The sequence below is a fragment of the Orbicella faveolata genome, unplaced genomic scaffold (genome assembly GCF_042242905.1).
Source record: "Orbicella faveolata isolate gen_17 unplaced genomic scaffold, um_ofav_v1 contig_13, whole genome shotgun sequence".
NCBI lineage: Eukaryota > Metazoa > Cnidaria > Anthozoa > Scleractinia > Merulinidae > Orbicella > Orbicella faveolata.
In genome coordinates this window covers 10,363,093-10,381,464 of record NW_028301540.1, presented here as the reverse complement: position 1 = coordinate 10,381,464, position 18,372 = coordinate 10,363,093, and the positions used below count along the sequence as shown (strand labels likewise).

The 18,372-nt window shown below is 39.3% G+C and overlaps 3 protein-coding genes across 4 annotated transcripts; all 3 read right to left on the bottom strand.

The window, feature by feature from the left end:
- Positions 1–291: 291 nt before the first annotated feature.
- On the bottom strand, positions 292–9,057 carry LOC110042102 (potassium channel subfamily K member 3-like). The gene is made up of 3 exons (XM_089284593.1): positions 8,827–9,057; positions 7,556–7,852; positions 292–1,721 (listed from the first exon to the last, which is right to left on the bottom strand). Exons 2-3 carry the CDS (start codon positions 7,845–7,847, stop codon positions 1,084–1,086), a joined length of 930 nt encoding a protein of 309 aa, XP_089140719.1. The 5' UTR covers positions 7,848–7,852; positions 8,827–9,057; the 3' UTR covers positions 292–1,083.
- LOC149114932 (uncharacterized) lies at positions 2,861–3,591 on the bottom strand. The gene has a single exon (XM_089283883.1). It carries the CDS (start codon positions 3,392–3,394, stop codon positions 2,861–2,863), a length of 534 nt encoding a protein of 177 aa, XP_089140009.1. The 5' UTR covers positions 3,395–3,591.
- Positions 9,058–13,134: 4,077 nt separating the features above from the next.
- On the bottom strand, positions 13,135–17,825 carry LOC110042096 (potassium channel subfamily K member 15-like). 2 transcript variants are annotated; one of them, XM_020747434.2, is made up of 3 exons: positions 17,712–17,825; positions 16,408–16,701; positions 13,135–15,008 (listed from the first exon to the last, which is right to left on the bottom strand). In XM_020747434.2, exons 2-3 carry the CDS (start codon positions 16,697–16,699, stop codon positions 14,395–14,397), a joined length of 906 nt encoding a protein of 301 aa, XP_020603093.2. In that variant the 5' UTR covers positions 16,700–16,701; positions 17,712–17,825; the 3' UTR covers positions 13,135–14,394. The 2 variants fall into 2 exon arrangements, with proteins under 2 accessions (XP_020603093.2, XP_089140718.1); XM_089284592.1 differs by having other exon boundaries at positions 16,408–17,825.
- Between the last annotated feature and the right edge of the window lie 547 nt (positions 17,826–18,372).

Genomic DNA, 18,372 nt, shown 5'->3' with positions numbered 1-18,372 from the left:
CAGCAAGCTTGACAGTACTTACCCAGAGCATCGATATAGCTTGTGGTATTTGAGAACAAAACTGTTAGGGATTAAAATTTTGGGACAACGTCCAGCCCTCTATCCAAAATATCCAGACTTTCTTTCTCTAGTTCCTGTCATGGAATTAAGGTAAAGTAAGCTCTTATCATCGCTTCTTTTTATCCTGCAATCAGTTGTGAAGTGAGGCTAAGGTTGTAGGTCTAGTCGTCCTTTGAAGAATACATGTAGTCCTAAGTAAGGAACATGGATGAGCAGGGGATTCCTTCCGTCAACCACACCCTCTAAGGAACGTCTTTTATTCAACTTTGCTGTAACATTACTTTAATCCAAAAGTTCTGCCATATCCCCTGTGATGAGGGCAACTGATTAAAAAGATCAATAAACGAGTCATAATTCATAAGTTCCCTCAATTATTACCTTTGTATAAACGTTACCGCCATTTCAAGTTTAAATTGCTTCTGGCAGAACAACCTACACCAGTTGTTTTCCACACAACAATCGACGCTTGTGAACATCAATTACTCTCCCCACAATAAATTTTTTTTTTTGCAAATTCTGCGACGAAATTGAATATAATTACATATACTCTATAGAAATTACAGAGAAAGTCGGAATAATAATGAAGATCGAAGTGCACCAACAGCAGCGAACCAACGTGCTACACATAGCGACACGTAAACAATCGACCTCATCGCCTGAGAAGACATGCAGTATAGCAATCGAAACGTCGGCGATCAACATCTCAAAGTGACTCGTCTGACTCCATCGTGAGACAAACGAGCAAAATTCATCGTACGTTCCTATCTTACACCGAGATGAGCAATAGACACATCTTTAATGACACATATACTCTGTTAAGTCAATACTGTTCTTCTAAAATATGTTTGTGTTGATTAATTTCCAGTATTATCACTGCTTATGATATCAATCCCACTAAAAAGCTAAAGCCGCCTGAAAAAAACTGACTCCGCAAAAAACTGTTTCCGCAATTAATAGTATCTTGATAAACAAGTGGCCACTAAGTATCAGGGCCTCTAGGAACGAGTTAGTTTGACGGTTTTCCTACATTGAGCTTAACTCATTTCTCTCACGACTGGGCTCTTCTGTCAGATCATAAGTTGAGCTTCTGCCTAGGAAAAATCTTCTTAAGAGTGAGAAGAAACCTGCCAAACCCGGGCAACAATTCATACAGCGATCACGAAAATCACGTATGTGATCTACAGAATCCACAAGACAAGTCAAAATACACGACATGAGACTCAAACCAATCACGTAAGGCACAGCAAAGATAATGCCATGAAGTAACAAATGAGCTGTGCTGTCGTTTCCGTGGGTGACCTTTTTCGCATGTGATTCAAACTGCACGTAGTCGCCAAAACCGATTGTTGTAAAAGTTATGAACCACGCATATAAACCCTCCATGAAACTCCACTCCTCAAAATAAGTGCTTGATAAGCTTGCTAACAGGAGCAGAATGACCATTAGTGTACATGCCACGAAAAACGTTTTCTTTTTTACGTGCTTTGTTTCAGCTCTTTTAAAGATACCAGTTTCTGTTTTGACGACGAGAACCCTAAAGCAGTCCGCCAAGACCTCTCCCGATGTTTTCAAAGCCAGCATTGTTATAGGAATACCAATGATGCAGATAATGATTGTGACACCCTGACCAACTTGTGTTTTTGGTGTGATAAGTCCATATCCTGATTACATCAAACGATGCAAAAAAGAAAAAAAAAAATGTTAAGTTAGTCTGGATGAAGACTAAATTCATCTGATGCATCATTTTACTTCATAGCTTTCTTTCAGGGTTAAAGGGTTGACACACACCAAGAGACTCACTGCGGGGGGACAGGGTAATCGTGTGTTCGCGTAGAACGCATGTTGCAGGGAACGTACGCAATCGGATGCACACGAACTTTGTTGAGGAATAAAAATGTGTCGTAGCGGGAACTGTTTGCAAAAGTAGTGCACACGATGCGACAGTAAAAACTGAGGTCATTTTCTTGTCCCTGCTTCATTACAAACGAATTCAAACCAGCTGAATATCATACAACATGTTGCAGGGACAAAATTGTGTCCCCGGTGCAGAACTTCTTCGAAGAACAGGCAAGTCATACAAGAGGAAAACTGTTGCTGCTACTTGTACCCTCTTCATCTCCCAGCAACAAGTCCCCTATAGTTTGAGCCTACCTTTAAGAAAAAAGGCAGTTGTTGCAATCGCCATTAAAGTGTAGAGAAAAAATGCAATTGCAACATTGCTTCGCAGTTTAGCAACCCAGAATTTTTTTGCAATCAAAGCCATTTATTTCCAAAGAAACAATAAGCCTCTTTGTTGCTAAACATGTAGAACACTCCTCTAATCGTCAAATTCAAGTTAGAAAAATTACCCAAGTTGAATTAACTGCACTGACAAGTTTCACGTAGAAGCTGACGTTTTAAAGGTTTTTTGTTGTATAATAAGAGTTTTGGTAGGGAGCCAAATACATGTCGACCGCAAATCAGCAGGTATCTCTTATAGCTATAGAGTGAATTAATTAAAAAGTTATGCAACAAGCGATAAACGACAATGCATCTGTTACGGATGGCACGACAAGACGCCATTTGCAATGCAACTCAACTCGTTTAATGCGTACTTCATGTAAGCTACATAGAACTAGAACGCACATGTTTACTCCAAATATGGTAAGACAAACCATATACGTAACATCTCCCTTTCTTTAAAAAAAAGAAAAACTAATAAACAAATATCTGGCAAAAACTAGCCTAAAACAAACTTACACAAATCCACTTTGTTTCTGAAAGTGTTCTATGTCAAACTAAATCAGTTTATCCGAGCTTGCTAAAACAAACTTAAAGTGTTCAAAGTCCAGCCCGGACGAACAGTCCGGGTTCTTGTCTTCTGAGGTGCTAACAACGGAACATTAGTCTCTTCAGCAACAGTTTCATTCAAGGAATCTTTGTCAGGCCTAGTAGGTATAGCAGGTAACTCAGGTACTCTATGTATCTCCTTGTGATTTACTCCTGACTCATGTGAGCTAACCTTGGTGCTTTGCTTATCTGGTGTCGAGGTTTCTGCTGCAGGTCTCAGAAACTGCCTGTTTCTTCGGAGGGTCTCACTGCCTGCTTTGACTACATATGACCTGTCTGACAGTTTCTCGACACAAGTAGCTGGTTTCCACGTTTGGTTCTTTCGCAGGGGTGCACTTCTGACTTCTTGTCCAATCTCTAATTCAGGTAACTGCTTCACATGACGGTCATGGTAGAACTTCGCCTTTTGCCTTTTCCGCTCTAATTTCTCTGTAGAATGTGCACTTACTTTGGGACGGAGAAGGCTTGACGCTGTTGGTAAGAGAGTTCGTGTTCGGCGCGACATAAGCCTCTGGGCGGGGCTGTCACCTATACCTTCAGTAGGTGTGTTCCTGTAGTCTAGTAGCGATAGCCATGGATCTTTCCCATCTCGGTCCGCTTTCTTAAATAGTAGTTTAACTGTCTTCACTGAAGACTCTGCTTTCCCATTTGACTTTGGGTAGTGTGGTGATGATGTCACATGGTTAAATTCCCAGCTGAGTGAGAACTAGTGAAATTCTTGACTGCTGTACTGTGATCCGTTGTCTGAGACAACAGTGTCCGGGATTCCATGTCTACTGAATTGTTCTTTGAGTACTTGTATAACTGCACGTGAGGTGGTATCTTCAAGTTCACTAACTTCTACAAAATCTGAGTAATAGTCAACGACTGTGAGGTAATTCTTTCCACTAACAGTGAACAAATCTGTAGCCACTTTACTCCAAGGTCTGTCTGGAAGTTGATGAGACTGCATTGGCTGACTAGCATTCCTAGCCTGAAACTCGGCACAGACAGCACATCTCTCAACCAGGGCTTTGACTTCTGAATTCATTCCAGGCCAGAACACGATGTCTTTGGCCTTTCTTAGGCATGATGCGACTCCTTGATGGCTTGAATGAATTCTTGAGAGCATCTCTGGCCTCATGGCTTTGGGGACAATCACTCTCTGACTCTTAAATAGAATACCATTATGGAGTGAAATCTCTTCTCTGTAGTTCCAGTAGTCACGAACTTGTACCGGGCATTGCTCTCTTCTCTCAGGCCATCCTGTTAGAACAGTGGTCTTCAGGCTCTCTAAGACGAGGTTTTGTGCTGTGCACTTCTGCAGCTGAGTTAACCTTTCTGGAGCCACTTTGATGGAATCAAAGGGAGTAAGTGTTTCAAGTTCAAGAGCGAAAACTTGAAAGTTGTCTGTCATCTCCTTCTTGACAGCAAGCGAGGCTCGAGACAAGGGATCGGCAACATACATCTGTGCACCTGGCTTGTACTTAACCTCTAGGTTAAAGCGCTGTAGCCTCAACATCATTCTTTGTAGTCGACATGGAGCAGAGAGGATTGACTTCTGGAAAATGGACTGTAAGGGTTTGTGATCTGACTCAACCGTTATCTTTTTACGACCGGCGAGGTATTGACTGAACCTTTCGCAGGAGAAGACAATCGCTAAACACTCTTTCTCGATTTGAGCGTATTGCCTCTCAGTCTGTGATAGGGACCGTGAAGCAAAAGCAACTGGCTGGCCGTTTTGTAATAAAGCTGCTCCTAACCCGTATTCACTCGCATCACATTGCACTGTGACTTCTTCTTGAAGGTCATAATACTTGAGCACAGGGTGTTTGACTACAAGCTCTCGCACTTCCTGGAATGCTGTCTCATGATGCTGGGACCAGATGAACTTTGCATCCTTTGCTGTCATCTCTCTCAGTGGCTGGGCGACCTCTGATAACCTAGGGTGAAACTTTGCCAAGTAATTAACGAATCCTAAGAGACTCAGGAGTTCCTTCTTGGATGTAGGCCTCGGCATTTCCTGAACTGCCTTCACTTTCTCAGGATCTGGCTGTAACCCATCTTTGGTGATCAAGTGTCCCATGAATCTGACTTCAGACTTCTTGAGGTTCAACTTGCTGCTGTTTAGACGCAGATTGGCTTTTCGAGCTTGCTCTAGCAGACGAATCAAGTTCTCATCATGATTTCGATTTGCTTCTTCATCATTCTCTCCATAGCCCATGACCAATATGTCATCTCTTATCACTTCTACACCGGGAAGACTATCAAGCTTCTCATGCAATTTGCATTCGAACTCTTCTGGAGCCAGGTTGATACCAAAGGGTAGCCTCAAATACTTGTAACGCCCAAAGGGAGTCCAGAATGTTGTCTTGAGACTGCTGCTCTCATCTAATCCAACCTGGTAAAACCCATCTTTAGCATCTAAGGTACTAAACACTTTGGCATTGCTAAGCTTGGGCAACAACTCATCTAGAGTAGGCATTTGGTACTTTGGACGGATGACTGCCTTGTTAAGATCTTTAGGATCCAAACAAATCCTAATCTTATTTGGTGTTGCGACAACCACCATACTGCTAATCCAGTCGGTCGGTACTGTGACTTTCTCCACGATTCCTTTCCTTTCCAGATCATCAAGTTTGGCCTTGACCTTATCACGCAGGGGAACTGGCGCTCGGCGCGGAGAATGCTGCACTGGTTTTACGTTGGGGTCTGTGATAATGGTTGTATCACCAATATGGCCTAACCCTTCAAAAACATCTTTGTACTGAACAAGAATCTGATCTCTGGTCAGGTTACTACTGCTTTTCAGGACATGAATGGACTCTTCAGGATCTATATCCACTTTGAGAAGTCCCAACTGCTCACAAGCCTCAGCCGATAAGAGGGGTTTGTTAGAACTCTCAACAACTTGGAATCTCAGGTCCAGACGCTTGCCCCTTCTCTCTGCTGTGAGTGTGGTCTCACCTACAGGCTTCATCAAGCTACCATCAAATAGCTTTAGCTGGGCATTGGACTTAGACAAGGGGGGATCACCATTCTGCAACAGCTGAACTAAATTTCTGTGACTGATCACATTACAAGTTGCACCAGTGTCCAACTGACATACTAGTTGCTCTTTGTACTGCTCTTCTATCACAAAGGTAATACTGGATGTCAACTGTTTACCACTACCATTAATTGCAGTAATTTCTTCTATCTTCAATAATGATTCCTCAGACTCGTAACCTTCTGCCACTTCAGCGACATGAACCTTCTCTTTGCCTGCCTGACACACTTTGGCGAAGTGGTTCATTCTTTTACAATTGCGACATTGTTGACCATAAGCTGGACATTCTGTCTGCTTGGCATGCTTCTTTTGTTGGCCACAATATTTACATTTCCATTTTTTGTCAGGTTTTTTTTGGATTTGGTGGTTTCTTCGGATGAGAAGGCATCTTGCCTTGCATCGGTTTACGCTTCACATGAACTAAGTTCAGTTCCTCATTGTTTTGTTTCTCATCCTTTTGAATCGACTTTAGCTGCTTATTCGTTATTTCACTTGATTTACACATGTCAAGAGCTTTATCCAAAGACAAATCTTTCTCTCTGAGCAATCTAGCTTTTGTACCCTTATCTTGTATTCCAATAACTAGCCTGTCACGTATCATTTCTTCTGCAAGTGCTCCAAACTGACACGATGCTGCGAGTTTTCTTAATCTATTGACATAGCAATCAACAGTTTCTTCGGGTACTTGAATGCAAGAGTTAAAGACACCTCTCATAGACGACATTTCTCTTTGGTAGGAAATAGTTTTCCAGCGCCTTCAAAGCTGAAGTTATCGTCAGTACTTCGGTGCCAAAATTCAGATTCAGGAAAATTTGCAGACACTCCTTTCCCATAACAGAACGGAAGGTTGCTAATTGGATCGGTTGACTCTTCTGATCCAAACCCGTTGCTACCTCATAATCTTGCCATTGTTGCTTAAAAAATTCCCAGTTGCTCGTGATATCTCCACGACAAACCATAACGCTTGGTACTGGAAAATTTGAAGGAAAACTGAGGACTTGAGGCGGCGGAGTAGGCTGTGGAGCTTGCGGTGGAGCTGGTGGTGGAGGATCTTGTTCGGTGTCTGACATCGTTTCGCTGGGTTTCAACGCACGTGGTCGATGTTGAAATTCGCTGTACGTACCGTAAATCAAGGAATTGTCGCTTCGTTTCGCTTCAGTAACTGCTTTGACTGAATATCAACCAGAAGACGTAATCTAGAGCGCTGCAGCTCGCCATAAGATCAACAAAACACTTCTGACACCATGTTACGGATGGCACGACAAGACGCCATTTGCAATGCAACTCAACTCGTTTAATGCGTACTTCATGTAAGCTACATAGAACTAGAACGCACATGTTTACTCCAAATATGGTAAGACAAACCATATACGTAACAGCATCCAGACGTGATGCTTCCAGCTTGAGGATTAAATTCCACAGAGATTTAATCACGGTGGGGACGGATTTGTGTCCCACAACCCTATTGAAACGTAAGAATTTCTTATAATCGTTTGCTGGAAAGATTGAATGAAAAATGCCAAGAATGCATTTACAAATTTACAAACAAGTGGATTAGTCATTAATTTCTTACACACTCAGTTCAGTAGTGAATGAGTTTCTTTTTTTTATTTAACTAGTTTCTACGTTGTGATTTACCTATTGTTGTGATAGCAGAGAAAACGAATCCACAGCTATTAAGAAAATTCCAGTCCTTTTCATTGCCTGCCGCTACGGCCGCTGTGATCCTTCTCACAAAGCTGTTAAATTCGTTATCTGTCATGTTGTAGTTTATGTGTACTTCGTTCTTCAGTTCGGATAACATCCTTTCCATTTTGTTTTGTGCTAATTCGTCTTTTTTCTCAATAAAAGTGAAAATCCAGGCCACAAATAAGCCGTATGCGTAGAAGAACACAACACGTAGTAAGGCTTTGCCAAGCAGTGGATTCATTTGTCCTAGAAATGACAGGTTAAATAAAGTTGAAATCGAACATAGTAAAACAAATTCGCCCATCTTGGTGTACTGGGGTAGTTAAATTACCTGTAGTCGTATTCGTAGCCAGATACAAATACGAATAAACCATGTTTACCGCGAAAAATCAGTCACATTACACAAAAATGTCAGAAATAAATTCCAAGTAAATCAATGGAGATTACCATCGGGAATAAATTAGGAGAAAAAAACTCATTTTTATTGGAGTATTATCTTTTTGAGACTACACTATAATGTGCAGAGTCAACTTAATTGTTTTTGTAAAAACACCTGACAAAGAAAAATTCCCCAGCATTAATCAATGTACTATGTTTAGATAATTTTGCCTGATATAAAAGACATCTTTGTTTGCACTGTTTGCATTCTTAAAATTTGACTGAAAGTCCCAAGGCGACCACCTATTGAATAAAGGTGACCATGTGTAGAATATGCAAAACTTTGGCTGCATGTCTTTTCAAGTTTCTATTTGCTGTGTTTCTCCATGGTGACTGAGATACAGGATGAGGCCCACCTGCCGATCTGAAGTCGCAATAGATTGAGTCAAACAAGTCTTTTTTCTGAAAGTCGTCGTATTTATTAATCTGAAGTAATATCCTGTAGTTCTAGTCAGGTACGTCAGTCATTGAAAAAAACAGTTACTACAAATTAAAATAAACTCAAGTTCCGCACACCGTTTTAATGTTTCTCGGCCAACGCGGTTTTTCTTTTCTTTTCATTTAATATTTCGGTTCATTTGCAAGATTTTAATTTTTTTTTTTAATTTTGAGTCACCTTCTAAGGCTTTTTTTTTTTTTCCAAAAATACCCATCACTCCTAGAAAAGGGAAAGAATAATTAAGTTGTCTGTCAATTTCAGTTTCGTGAAAATTTTAAACAGAATTAGTTATTCTACCTTAAGTAAATGATTAAATAACAAATTTCCGCTGCTGAAACCTCACCTGAGTTGTCCTTTCAAACGTTTTTACCTTAGTGAGTCGGTTGGATGAAGGTTTTACTTCAAGAACCGCGTATTGGGTACATTTATACGGGCCAAAACTCAGTTTCAACAACAGCTTCGCGGTAAATTATTGACGAAAATATTAGCAATTTACATTTAAATATTGTCTATAAGAACTTGGTTTCAATGTAAACGGATGGATGTTTTTTTTGACAAGTTACTGTATATTCAGTAAATAGGTTTTGTCCACCTGCTGAATAGGCTTGTTATAATAACAAAGAAACTTCGGAACGCTGATCATAAAGACTGCAAGTCAAATAATCAATAGCTCGAGACTACTGCTATTTACATAATTGCAATAGCCCAATGTCCTTCCATATCAAAACAGGCGTTTATTTTGTGCTTGTCTTGTTACTAGCAGTTTACGTCCACAACATACTATTTCTGTATACAGAACTACGACTAAATTGAAGGCACGTTTATTAGAAATGCGGTTTTCTGCCTAAGCCTCATTAGAATATTCAGCCACCAAGCTATGTTTTTATAAAATTGTCACGGAAACATGTGCCTAAAAAAGCCGCTAGCTTAGCCATGTCACAAAGGATTTCATCATTATTCAAGGTCTAAGAATGGAAAAGGTCTACCCCGGACAAAGTGAGCCACACCACCGAGCCTCTTCTATTTAACAAGTAGATTATTATATAGACACGGGTGTTTTACTGGAAAATCCACCACTCGTAAAATTCATACGAAACCACATCCGGGACTCGGGTGGCGTATTCCATATCCTCACAAGTGAAGATATTGATGATTTCACTGATATTAAATTTGTTTCTTAAATTGTACTTAAATTCGTTGGTGTATGATCGAAACATCTTCGAGTCTTCCTCGAAAGTCTTCGGAAATATTCGGTAAATCTTCGGAAATCGTCAGTAATCTTCGGAAAATTTCGAAAAAATGTTCGGCAACCTTCGTGTAACCTTCGGACAAGTTTTGGAGAAGTTTCGGAAATCTTCGGAAATGGTCGGAAATTTTCGGAAAATCGTCAAAAAAACCCTCATCGATAGGTCTATATAATAGAAAGAACATTACACGTTAGCTCGAAGATATGAATTTTATGTTCTCGTGGCAAGAACAATATCTTGTTCTTACCACTCGAAAATAAAATTCATATCTTCTCGCCACCGTGTAATATCCTCTATTTATGACCTGAGAGGGCTGCGTTCTCGTCAGCTATCACGCATAGAAATAATCTATAATCTACTTGTGTTCTTATAAATCTAGTAGTCGTTCAAAACGTTATCTAAACCCTCTTCACAGACCACAGGCGACCAAGACGTTGAAAACGATTAATACGTGGCATTATGCTGTTGGCGATTGCGTTAGAATTTTAGCCGTTTATAAGACAATGAATGAGAATGTACACAGGGTTGTAATTGATAATGAGGCATCTGATTTTCTCCCGGTCACACCTGGAGTCCCCCAGGGATCAATTTTGGGACCCCTGTTCTTCGTATTTTACATAAATGCCTGATGTAATTTCAGGGGGTACATCATTGCCCCTTTTTGCCGATGATTCGAAGTGTTTTCGCCTAATTCTCCTGCAAGATGATGGCGATAAATTAGAGGAAGACCTGAATAAGTTATTGGAGTGGTCACGCATTTCGAGAATGGAGTTCAATGTCAAAAAGTGTAAGGTTTTAAGAGTAGCACGAACTAAGTGTACTTATGAGAGGGATTATTTTCTTGGAGGAACCAAGTTGGAACGTGTTGCTGTTGAAAAAGATCTGGGTATTTGGATCAGCCACGATTTAAGCCGGAATTATCACGTTGAAATTATTACGTCCAGAGCTCAAAAGATGTTTAATTTGCTTCATAGGACATGTAAGGATATGACTGATATTAGAACTAAAAAGTTATTTTATATTACTTGGGTGCAGTTACGTCTAGGATATGCCAGTGTGGTATGGTGGACTTATACCAAAAGAAATATTACCAGCTTAGAACAAATTCAGCGCAGAGCCACGAGATTCATTCTCGGCAAGGAGTATTCTGAGCACTAACGCCTGAGTAAATTAAATTTATTACCTTTACGATATCGTTGGGAAATTCATGATCTCGTATTCTTTTTTAAATGTTTTAAGAATATGTATAATTTAGATATTTTGGACTATGTATCGTTTCGAACTTGCAACAAGCCTTTGAGAAAGATTGATTATTTAAAACTCAATGTCCCGTTTAGTCGCACAGAATCTTTTAAGAACTCATATTTTAAACGGGTTTGTCGCTCATGGAATGAACTACCTCTTAACATCAGGGAGTCTAACACCTTGTCAGTCTTCCGCAAAAAATTGTTTGCTTATTTTTACGATAAGTTCAATGCTAATTTTTTATCGTGATTATCTTATTTTTTAATATGAGTTTAGGGTAATTTTTAACTAGGTATACAATCATACAATGATACATTAAGGGGGCTTATATTAAGGAATCTTGTATTCTGTTTTATGATGTCCTCAAATCCATTGGATTGATTTGTTCAATGTAATGTAATTTGGAATTTTTATTAAAGATCAAAGATTAAAGATTAAAGAATGCTTCGCAAAAATTGCTCTAAATGCTACATGTATGAAATAATTTGAATAAAATGGCTTACCTTACGTTTGCATTGCGTTATTTTGATGTCTCTGGGTTCCTGGAGGTGGTTTAGAGCCATTAAGGCGAGTTTTACTTTCTGGCGGTTTGCTTGAGCTGTTGCTTCCACTAAAGAGAAATGAAAGGCGGGCGACCCACTGGCCCGACGGCTCGTACTCAAAGTTCCGTAAATTCCACAAAAAATGATCTAGTCTCGCCAAAATTGCCTCATGGCAGCCGTCGATAACTCTTCTTTCCATTCGCTTTCTCCCAAGATTCCAAATTTTATCTTAACCACCCGAGAATCGCTGGTTTTCCAGCTCTTTCTTTCCATTTGTGCTCTGTTTCGATCCGTAACCGATTATCTTGGCAACAGGATTTTGCATTCTAGGTTAGCGACCGCGCCATCGTGACAAAATCCAGTGGCCAAAATAATCGGTTACGGATCGAGACAGAGCACAAATGGAAAGAAAGACCTGGAAACCAGCGATTCTCGGGTGGTTAAGATAAACTTTGGAACCTTGGGAGAAAGCGAATGGGAGGAAGAGTTATCGTCTGCTACCATGAGGTAATTTTGGCGAGATTAGACCTTTTTTGTGGAATTTACGGAGCTTTGAGTGCGAGCCGTCGGGCTAGTGGGTTTACCGCCTTCGTTTCTCTTTAGGGGAAGCAAACCGCCAGAAAGTAAAACCATTAAAACTAGCCTAAATGGCTCTAAACCACCTATAGGAACCAAGAGACCTCAAAATAACGCCGAAGGCCGAATCAACTATCACCTCATCGAAATCGAGAGCGAATAGTCTAATTGTTTTAGTAGAATTCTAACTGCAATTTCCTTCAAATAACGATTCCAATTATTTCTGGTCTTAGTATTAAACTTCAGAGAATTCGCGCGGACTGAATTATCAATTTGACATTTGCAGTTGTATACGCACGTCTAAAGTTTCCTTGAAAAATTTCGAGCTTTATTAATTCAAGAAACCGTAAATGCCCTCCTTTTAGCCTTCTCTGGAATTTAGTTATCCATTTGTTTCTAAATGTTCTTTCAAAACCAAGCCACTGCGCACTAATTAAACAATAGAGTGTTTCTGTCGAGGAACTATCGGCTGATAGCTGCCCCCGCGGAAATTTGATGTTCTTAAAACAAATATTTGCCCGAGGAGCGAAGCTTCGAAGGAAAATATGCTAGTTTTAAGAACATCAATTTCCAAGGGGCAACTATCAGACCGATAGTTCTGAGATATAAACACTCTATTGTCTTTATTGTCCACCACTAAATTTTCTTCCGCGCGCCAGTTCAAATATCATATTGAATTATTTTCAACTTTTTAAAATGAAAGCCGTGAAAACCAAATGTAAAATTTGAAAAACAAAACAATTATTTATTTTCTATAAGCCCGCTTGTTTACAGAAAAATTTTAGCGGACGGGTACTATCCATCCGGGTATTTTCCTCGGACGGGCACTATGGGCTGAAAGTGTCTCTCCGCGGACGAACAATATGGCGTCATGTGATCAGTTTTAACCCATTAGAATCGGAGAAAATTTAGTGGTGAACTATAATGGTGATAGTGTGTAATGGCTTAGCCAATCAGATTGCAGCATTTGTATTAGTGTACTAATGGAATTCTACTAAAAGGGATTAGATGCTACTGTACTCCATTACAGGTTAACAAAGAGCCTGTTGCAAAACTTTTTATTACTTTTGGTTTCCTGCCAAGGACTTATTACAATGACCTTAGGAAGCTCGATTCTAGTTCTAATGTAAAAGCGACATTCTGGAGTTAGTAACCTGCCTCTTGCTAATATATGGCGACAGAAAAAACAACAAAAAAAACCCATTAAACAGAATTACTATAAACTCCTTGTCCATGTTCATCCTATTTAAAATAATTTCCTATAAGCTTCTTTTAAAAAAAGATACACTAAACCCTTATAAAAAGGAACCCTGATCTTCATTCATGTTTTACAGGTTTCGTTGGTGCCACTGTTATTTCTATTTCTTTCTTCTGTTATTTCTTATTTCTATTTTTTATCACTATAGCTACAGTTCCCGTCTTCTTATTGATCGTCTCATTATTTACATAAATTGGAACTTAAAAGCAGAGAAGGACAGGTCTTGCGAGATTCAGCTCAAATACATTTCTTTTGAATTCCTGATAAATACATTATTAATAAATACACCAGTTTTCTCAGTAGTTTTTGTTTTTGCCTTTATCTCACTTCTAATTCGTCCACGGAATTAGACGAAATGACTGATTATATACACCTAGTTGAAAAAACCGTGTCGAGAAAAAATTATAAACCATAGTTTCCTGGGAAACTTGCAAACTAATACTAATTTGCATTCTTACGGGCCGTGTACAAGCCTTAAGGCGGTTTGCGAGATTAGCCTGCCGCGGGCTGTATGTCATTATTGCTACCTTGGTTATGATTTTGAAGAAACTGCAGGATTGCTCGCATTTTCTGTAAATGTGAATTTTCCTTTGCTTTCTAACTTAGCTACCTTTAGCAAAGGCGTGGGCAGTTTCCATGTTTTTCTAAATCACTGTGATCATTTTAATGTCCAGAGGAAACAATTTTGAATATTCACGATTATGCACGAGATTCTTCAGTCTTCCTATTATTCCATGAAGTCGTATCATTTATTGTTTATACTTTTCATCCGATAACGTTTTTTCAATCAGGTGTAGTTCAATATATTCTGTCCCCAACCACTTTCGTGATATACACACCAAATAATACTTTCGCTCATTTAACTGTAGATTTAATGTGTCCTTGATACGAGAGAATGGCTATTTCACTGCGTAAGTGTTCTACGACTGCAGTTCTGAGTTTTTTTTTTTTCATGCAACTCTTACGGATAACTGTTAGACTTCTACTTTCCTGTTAAAGATGTCTAACAGGCTTGCTAACAAATATGACAGGCAGCTCATTGTTCAGGTTATTTCATTATTTTGCTCTTCTGTAACATTAAAACTTCTGCATCTGTGAGCGAACAATTTTGTTTTGAGCGAAATCAAACGTGGCCAACAGCTCATGTAGCGATCACGAAAATCACGTATTTCGTCTATGGATTCGACAGCGCAGCTCAAAAGGCACGAGGTCAGACTCAAGCCAGCCATGTAAGGAACAAAGAAGAGAAGGATGTGGATTAACAATTCACCTTTAGATGCTTTCCCTTGCTCAGCGTCTCTTACAAAAGAAAGAAATGGCACAAAGTCACCAAAACCGATCGTTGTAAAACCAGTGAACCACGTGTACAGGCCTTCAATGAAGGTCCAGTTTTCAAGGTAAACAGCCGAGGTGCCTGTCGAGATGAGTAGGACAAGCATTAACGTAGACGCCATGAAAAACGTTTTCTTTTTTACGTGCTTCGGCTCAGTTCTTTTAAGGATAACAGTTTCTGTTTTGAGAACAAGATACTCGATAGAAGTGGCCAAGAGCTCCCCCGTTGTTTTCAAGGCCAGCATTGTTATAGGAATACCGAACAAACAGAAGATGATGGTGATGCCCTGACCAAGAGGCGTTTGGGGTGTGATATGTCCATATCCTAAATAAAAAGAAGAGAACAAACACATTAACAAAAAAATAAATAAATAAATAAATAAATAAATAAATAAGCAACTCACCCCGCCTGTCCGTTATTACAGAGTATAAACAGGCATGAAAATGTTTTTTCGGTGAACTTTCTCTCTCTCTCTTTTTTTTTCTTTTTTTTTTTGTGTGTTAAAGGAAGTGCACTTATAATGATGTAACATTTCAATTGTCTTTTTTTTTCTCTAGAGAATACAGGGGTGCTTTCCATTCAACCAAAAGTTCCGGTGTAAATTTCCAGAAATTTCTTGAGACGAATGAAACAATTTTCTAGTTGACTGCAGCAAAGTGGAAAACGTGATAAGCCGCACATTTTATTGATTGGAATTTTTCTATGACTTCGAGGTTTAAATTCCAAATATAGAAGCAAACAGAACACTGATACGTTGACACGGTGACCTTATAGACCACAACAGCTGGGACCTTATGCAAACCACAACGGCAGACAAAGGGTTAATGAGTGGTACAATGGCTCTGTACGCGTTATAACTCGGCTTCGTCCATTTCTTAGCCAACCTATGCAAAACAAACAAGTACGCCACGGAGACATTGTTTTCACTGGAATTAAAGGCTTGTTTGACGAATTAAGCTGTGGCTATTATTTATCGAAAGACAAGTTCCAATTTCGAATACGCGTCGCCATTATCTTTGCCTGGGATTTCCAGCCCGCTGCGATTCCGGCCAAAAGAACTAGGGCTGAATAGAAAATTGCAGATTTACACAACTTCCGTAAAAGAGAACAAACTCATGAGGTATAACCAAATTTCCGTTCAATTTGATTTTCATCCTGGAATTCCGGAATCTTCGGTTGAATGGTTTGCTTTTCATTGAACAATTTCCGGATTTTCTGGAACCTTTCCCGGGAAATTTCCATACCAATTGCCCCCAATTCTAAAATTTCGGAATTTTGGTTGAAAGGAAAGCGCCCCTGATGTCAAACAAAACCCTTCTTTTTTCACAAATGGCAGAACATTGGTTACTTTCCCATTAAAATTCGTTATTTCTGGCCATAGTTAATAGATGGTGATGGCTGTGAAGCCCGGCAAACACCAAAGGAGAAAGCAAAGATTGAGAGGTCCACGACCGTGCACAATCTTTTGTTCTGCGTTCATACACTATGTATGAGTTACGTAATCAAAACATTTCTATTGGTTGGTTCCTCGGTCAGAAGTAAGCAACTATTGTGTTTTGTGCACGGTCAAGGCCAAAAAATAGAACAAAAACATACAACAAAGAAGTTTGTCGAGTTTCAAAACCATTCCCTTCTACTAACTATGTTCTGATTTTCTGAGAAAAAAAGTGAAATCCAAGACGTGGGACTCAGTGACATCATGTAACATCACATGGTGTCTTACCTACTGTGGTGAGCGCAGCGAAAACAAATGAGCCACTGTTTGAAAGCGTCCAATCCAGTTTGTCACCTTCCGACAATGCCGCTCCTGCTCTCACTATGAAACTTTCGAAATCATTATCTGTCATGTTATATTTAAACGTTATCTCCGTTCTCAGGTCCTTTAACATCCTTGCCATTCTTTCGTGAGCTGATTCATCTTTTCCTTCGATTATGGTGAAAATCCACGCAACAAACAAGAAGTAGGCGCAAAAAACTCCAAGACGCAGGAATGCTTTTCCAAGGAGAGGATTCATTTCTTTGAAAAATAAAACAGAATTCAATATAAATAAAATACATTTCATACGAATTAGAGAGTGAGCTTGTAGGTATCCTTGTTGTTTAGCACTTTCACACTTCCAGAATTAATATCATCATTTATTTCCCTTGACTTTGTAAAAGGAAAGGTTTGCTTTTTCCCTAGTATACGGTATTTAAAGTAATATTTCCCATACAATCTCTCATAAGGACAAAGCACACGCTGCCTTCTAATTACGGTGTGATATCATGATAAATTGTGGCGAGAACTACAGCATGCACATGCATAGAGATCTTCTTACAAATATATGTATATTACGCGCACAAAAGTATATAACCCTCTAGAACGCCCAAACCTTCTTACTCTGTTCAGACAACATTTTGGGCTGCCTTGTCCATCATGACGCATTTTAATTTTCACTTGCAGATTTCTTCTCATAATTAATAATGTGCGTGAAGCAAGCCTTATGTATTTTGGCAGTCATAATTTTCTCTTATTTGGTGAGTCGAGACACCTGAAAAGTCGAACTAAAGAAAAAAACAGTCAGATTAATACTAAGCCACTGTGTTTTCGTAAGACAAAATATATTTCAAAAAAGGCATAAAAAGTTTTCGAGGTTTCATTGTATACTCCTCTGTTTGCACTGCATGGGCCGTATGAAATATATGGCCATATAACGAAAAAAGCGTGTACTTAATATGTTAATAGAAACATTTTTGATAGGCCAGCCAAACGGCCTGATCACAACATCCTGAACTCTTTTTCCCATACGTGTACGATGTTTTCGTGATAGCCGCTTAACTTTTCGCTATTTTTACAGGATGTAACGTAATTACATTAATTCAAAGCGTCCGTTTGGTTTGTGATTATTTGGATTGACCATGCATCGGTGCATGGCTCTGAGTACGCCAGTCGTTCGTTGTCACCTTTTCAAAGTGGAAAGATGAATATACAAATCAAACCAGTTAAACAGATGACTACATCTTCAATTCAGGTTAGCAAAGACGTACCTTCCTAATGTCGAGAAAACACCTTTAGGCAGCAAGCTATGAGAGAAAGGTTACAGATGGCTACTGTGTGACTCGCTTAACTGATCGATAGACAAACTACCTGTATGGTTTTTAATTTTCATAGATGGACATTTTTCGCATTTGCATTTAAATGCCTTCACCTGCTCAAGAATAAGACAGTTGCCAGGCAACCGTCTTTCAAAACGTCGAGAATTAAAGTCAAAATATGAAATCACCTGCTGAATGAATTTGTGACGCAGATGGTGGATACGAGATCGCTATGAAATCCAAAAGCGCTAAAATTTGGCGCTTTTTTCCTAAGTTATTTAAGATAAATCTTACAATACCCAATCTTAAGCCTTTGATTAATTCGAATATTCTAAGAGGAAGCCAAAAAAGCTATGGGAAGTTTTTTTTTTCTTAAATGGCTCCTATCTACGCCAAATTGGAAGGGGAAAAATCCTCAAAAACAAGGCGAGAACTAATAATAAGAAAATCAACATCGTTATGACACCAGGTCGATCGAAGCGAATCGGGCTATATTGTTGGCAGGCTGGTTCACTCTTCACTACGCCACCCTTACTACTAAAAATAATCTAAAAATAATAAAACAGGAATGTTGCAAGCAGCTGCGCTCAAGCAATTCCATTAGATTAGTGGT

Bases quoted from the DNA above. Each gene is read 5' to 3' on its own strand.
- LOC149114932 (XM_089283883.1), bottom strand. From the start codon at position 3,394: ATGTCGCGCCGAACACGAACTCTCTTACCAACAGCGTCAAGCCTTCTC.
- LOC110042102 (XM_089284593.1), bottom strand. From the start codon at position 7,847: ATGAATCCACTGCTTGGCAAAGCCTTACTACGTGTTGTGTTCTTCTAC. The intron at 1,722-7,555 runs GTAAATCACAAC...TGATGTAATCAG, and splicing joins CTCTGCTATCACAACAATAG to GATATGGACTTATCACACCA.
- LOC110042096 (XM_089284592.1), bottom strand. From the start codon at position 16,747: ATGAAATGTATTTTATTTATATTGAATTCTGTTTTATTTTTCAAAGAA. The intron at 15,009-16,407 runs GTAAGACACCAT...CTTTTTATTTAG, and splicing joins CGCTGCGCTCACCACAGTAG to GATATGGACATATCACACCC.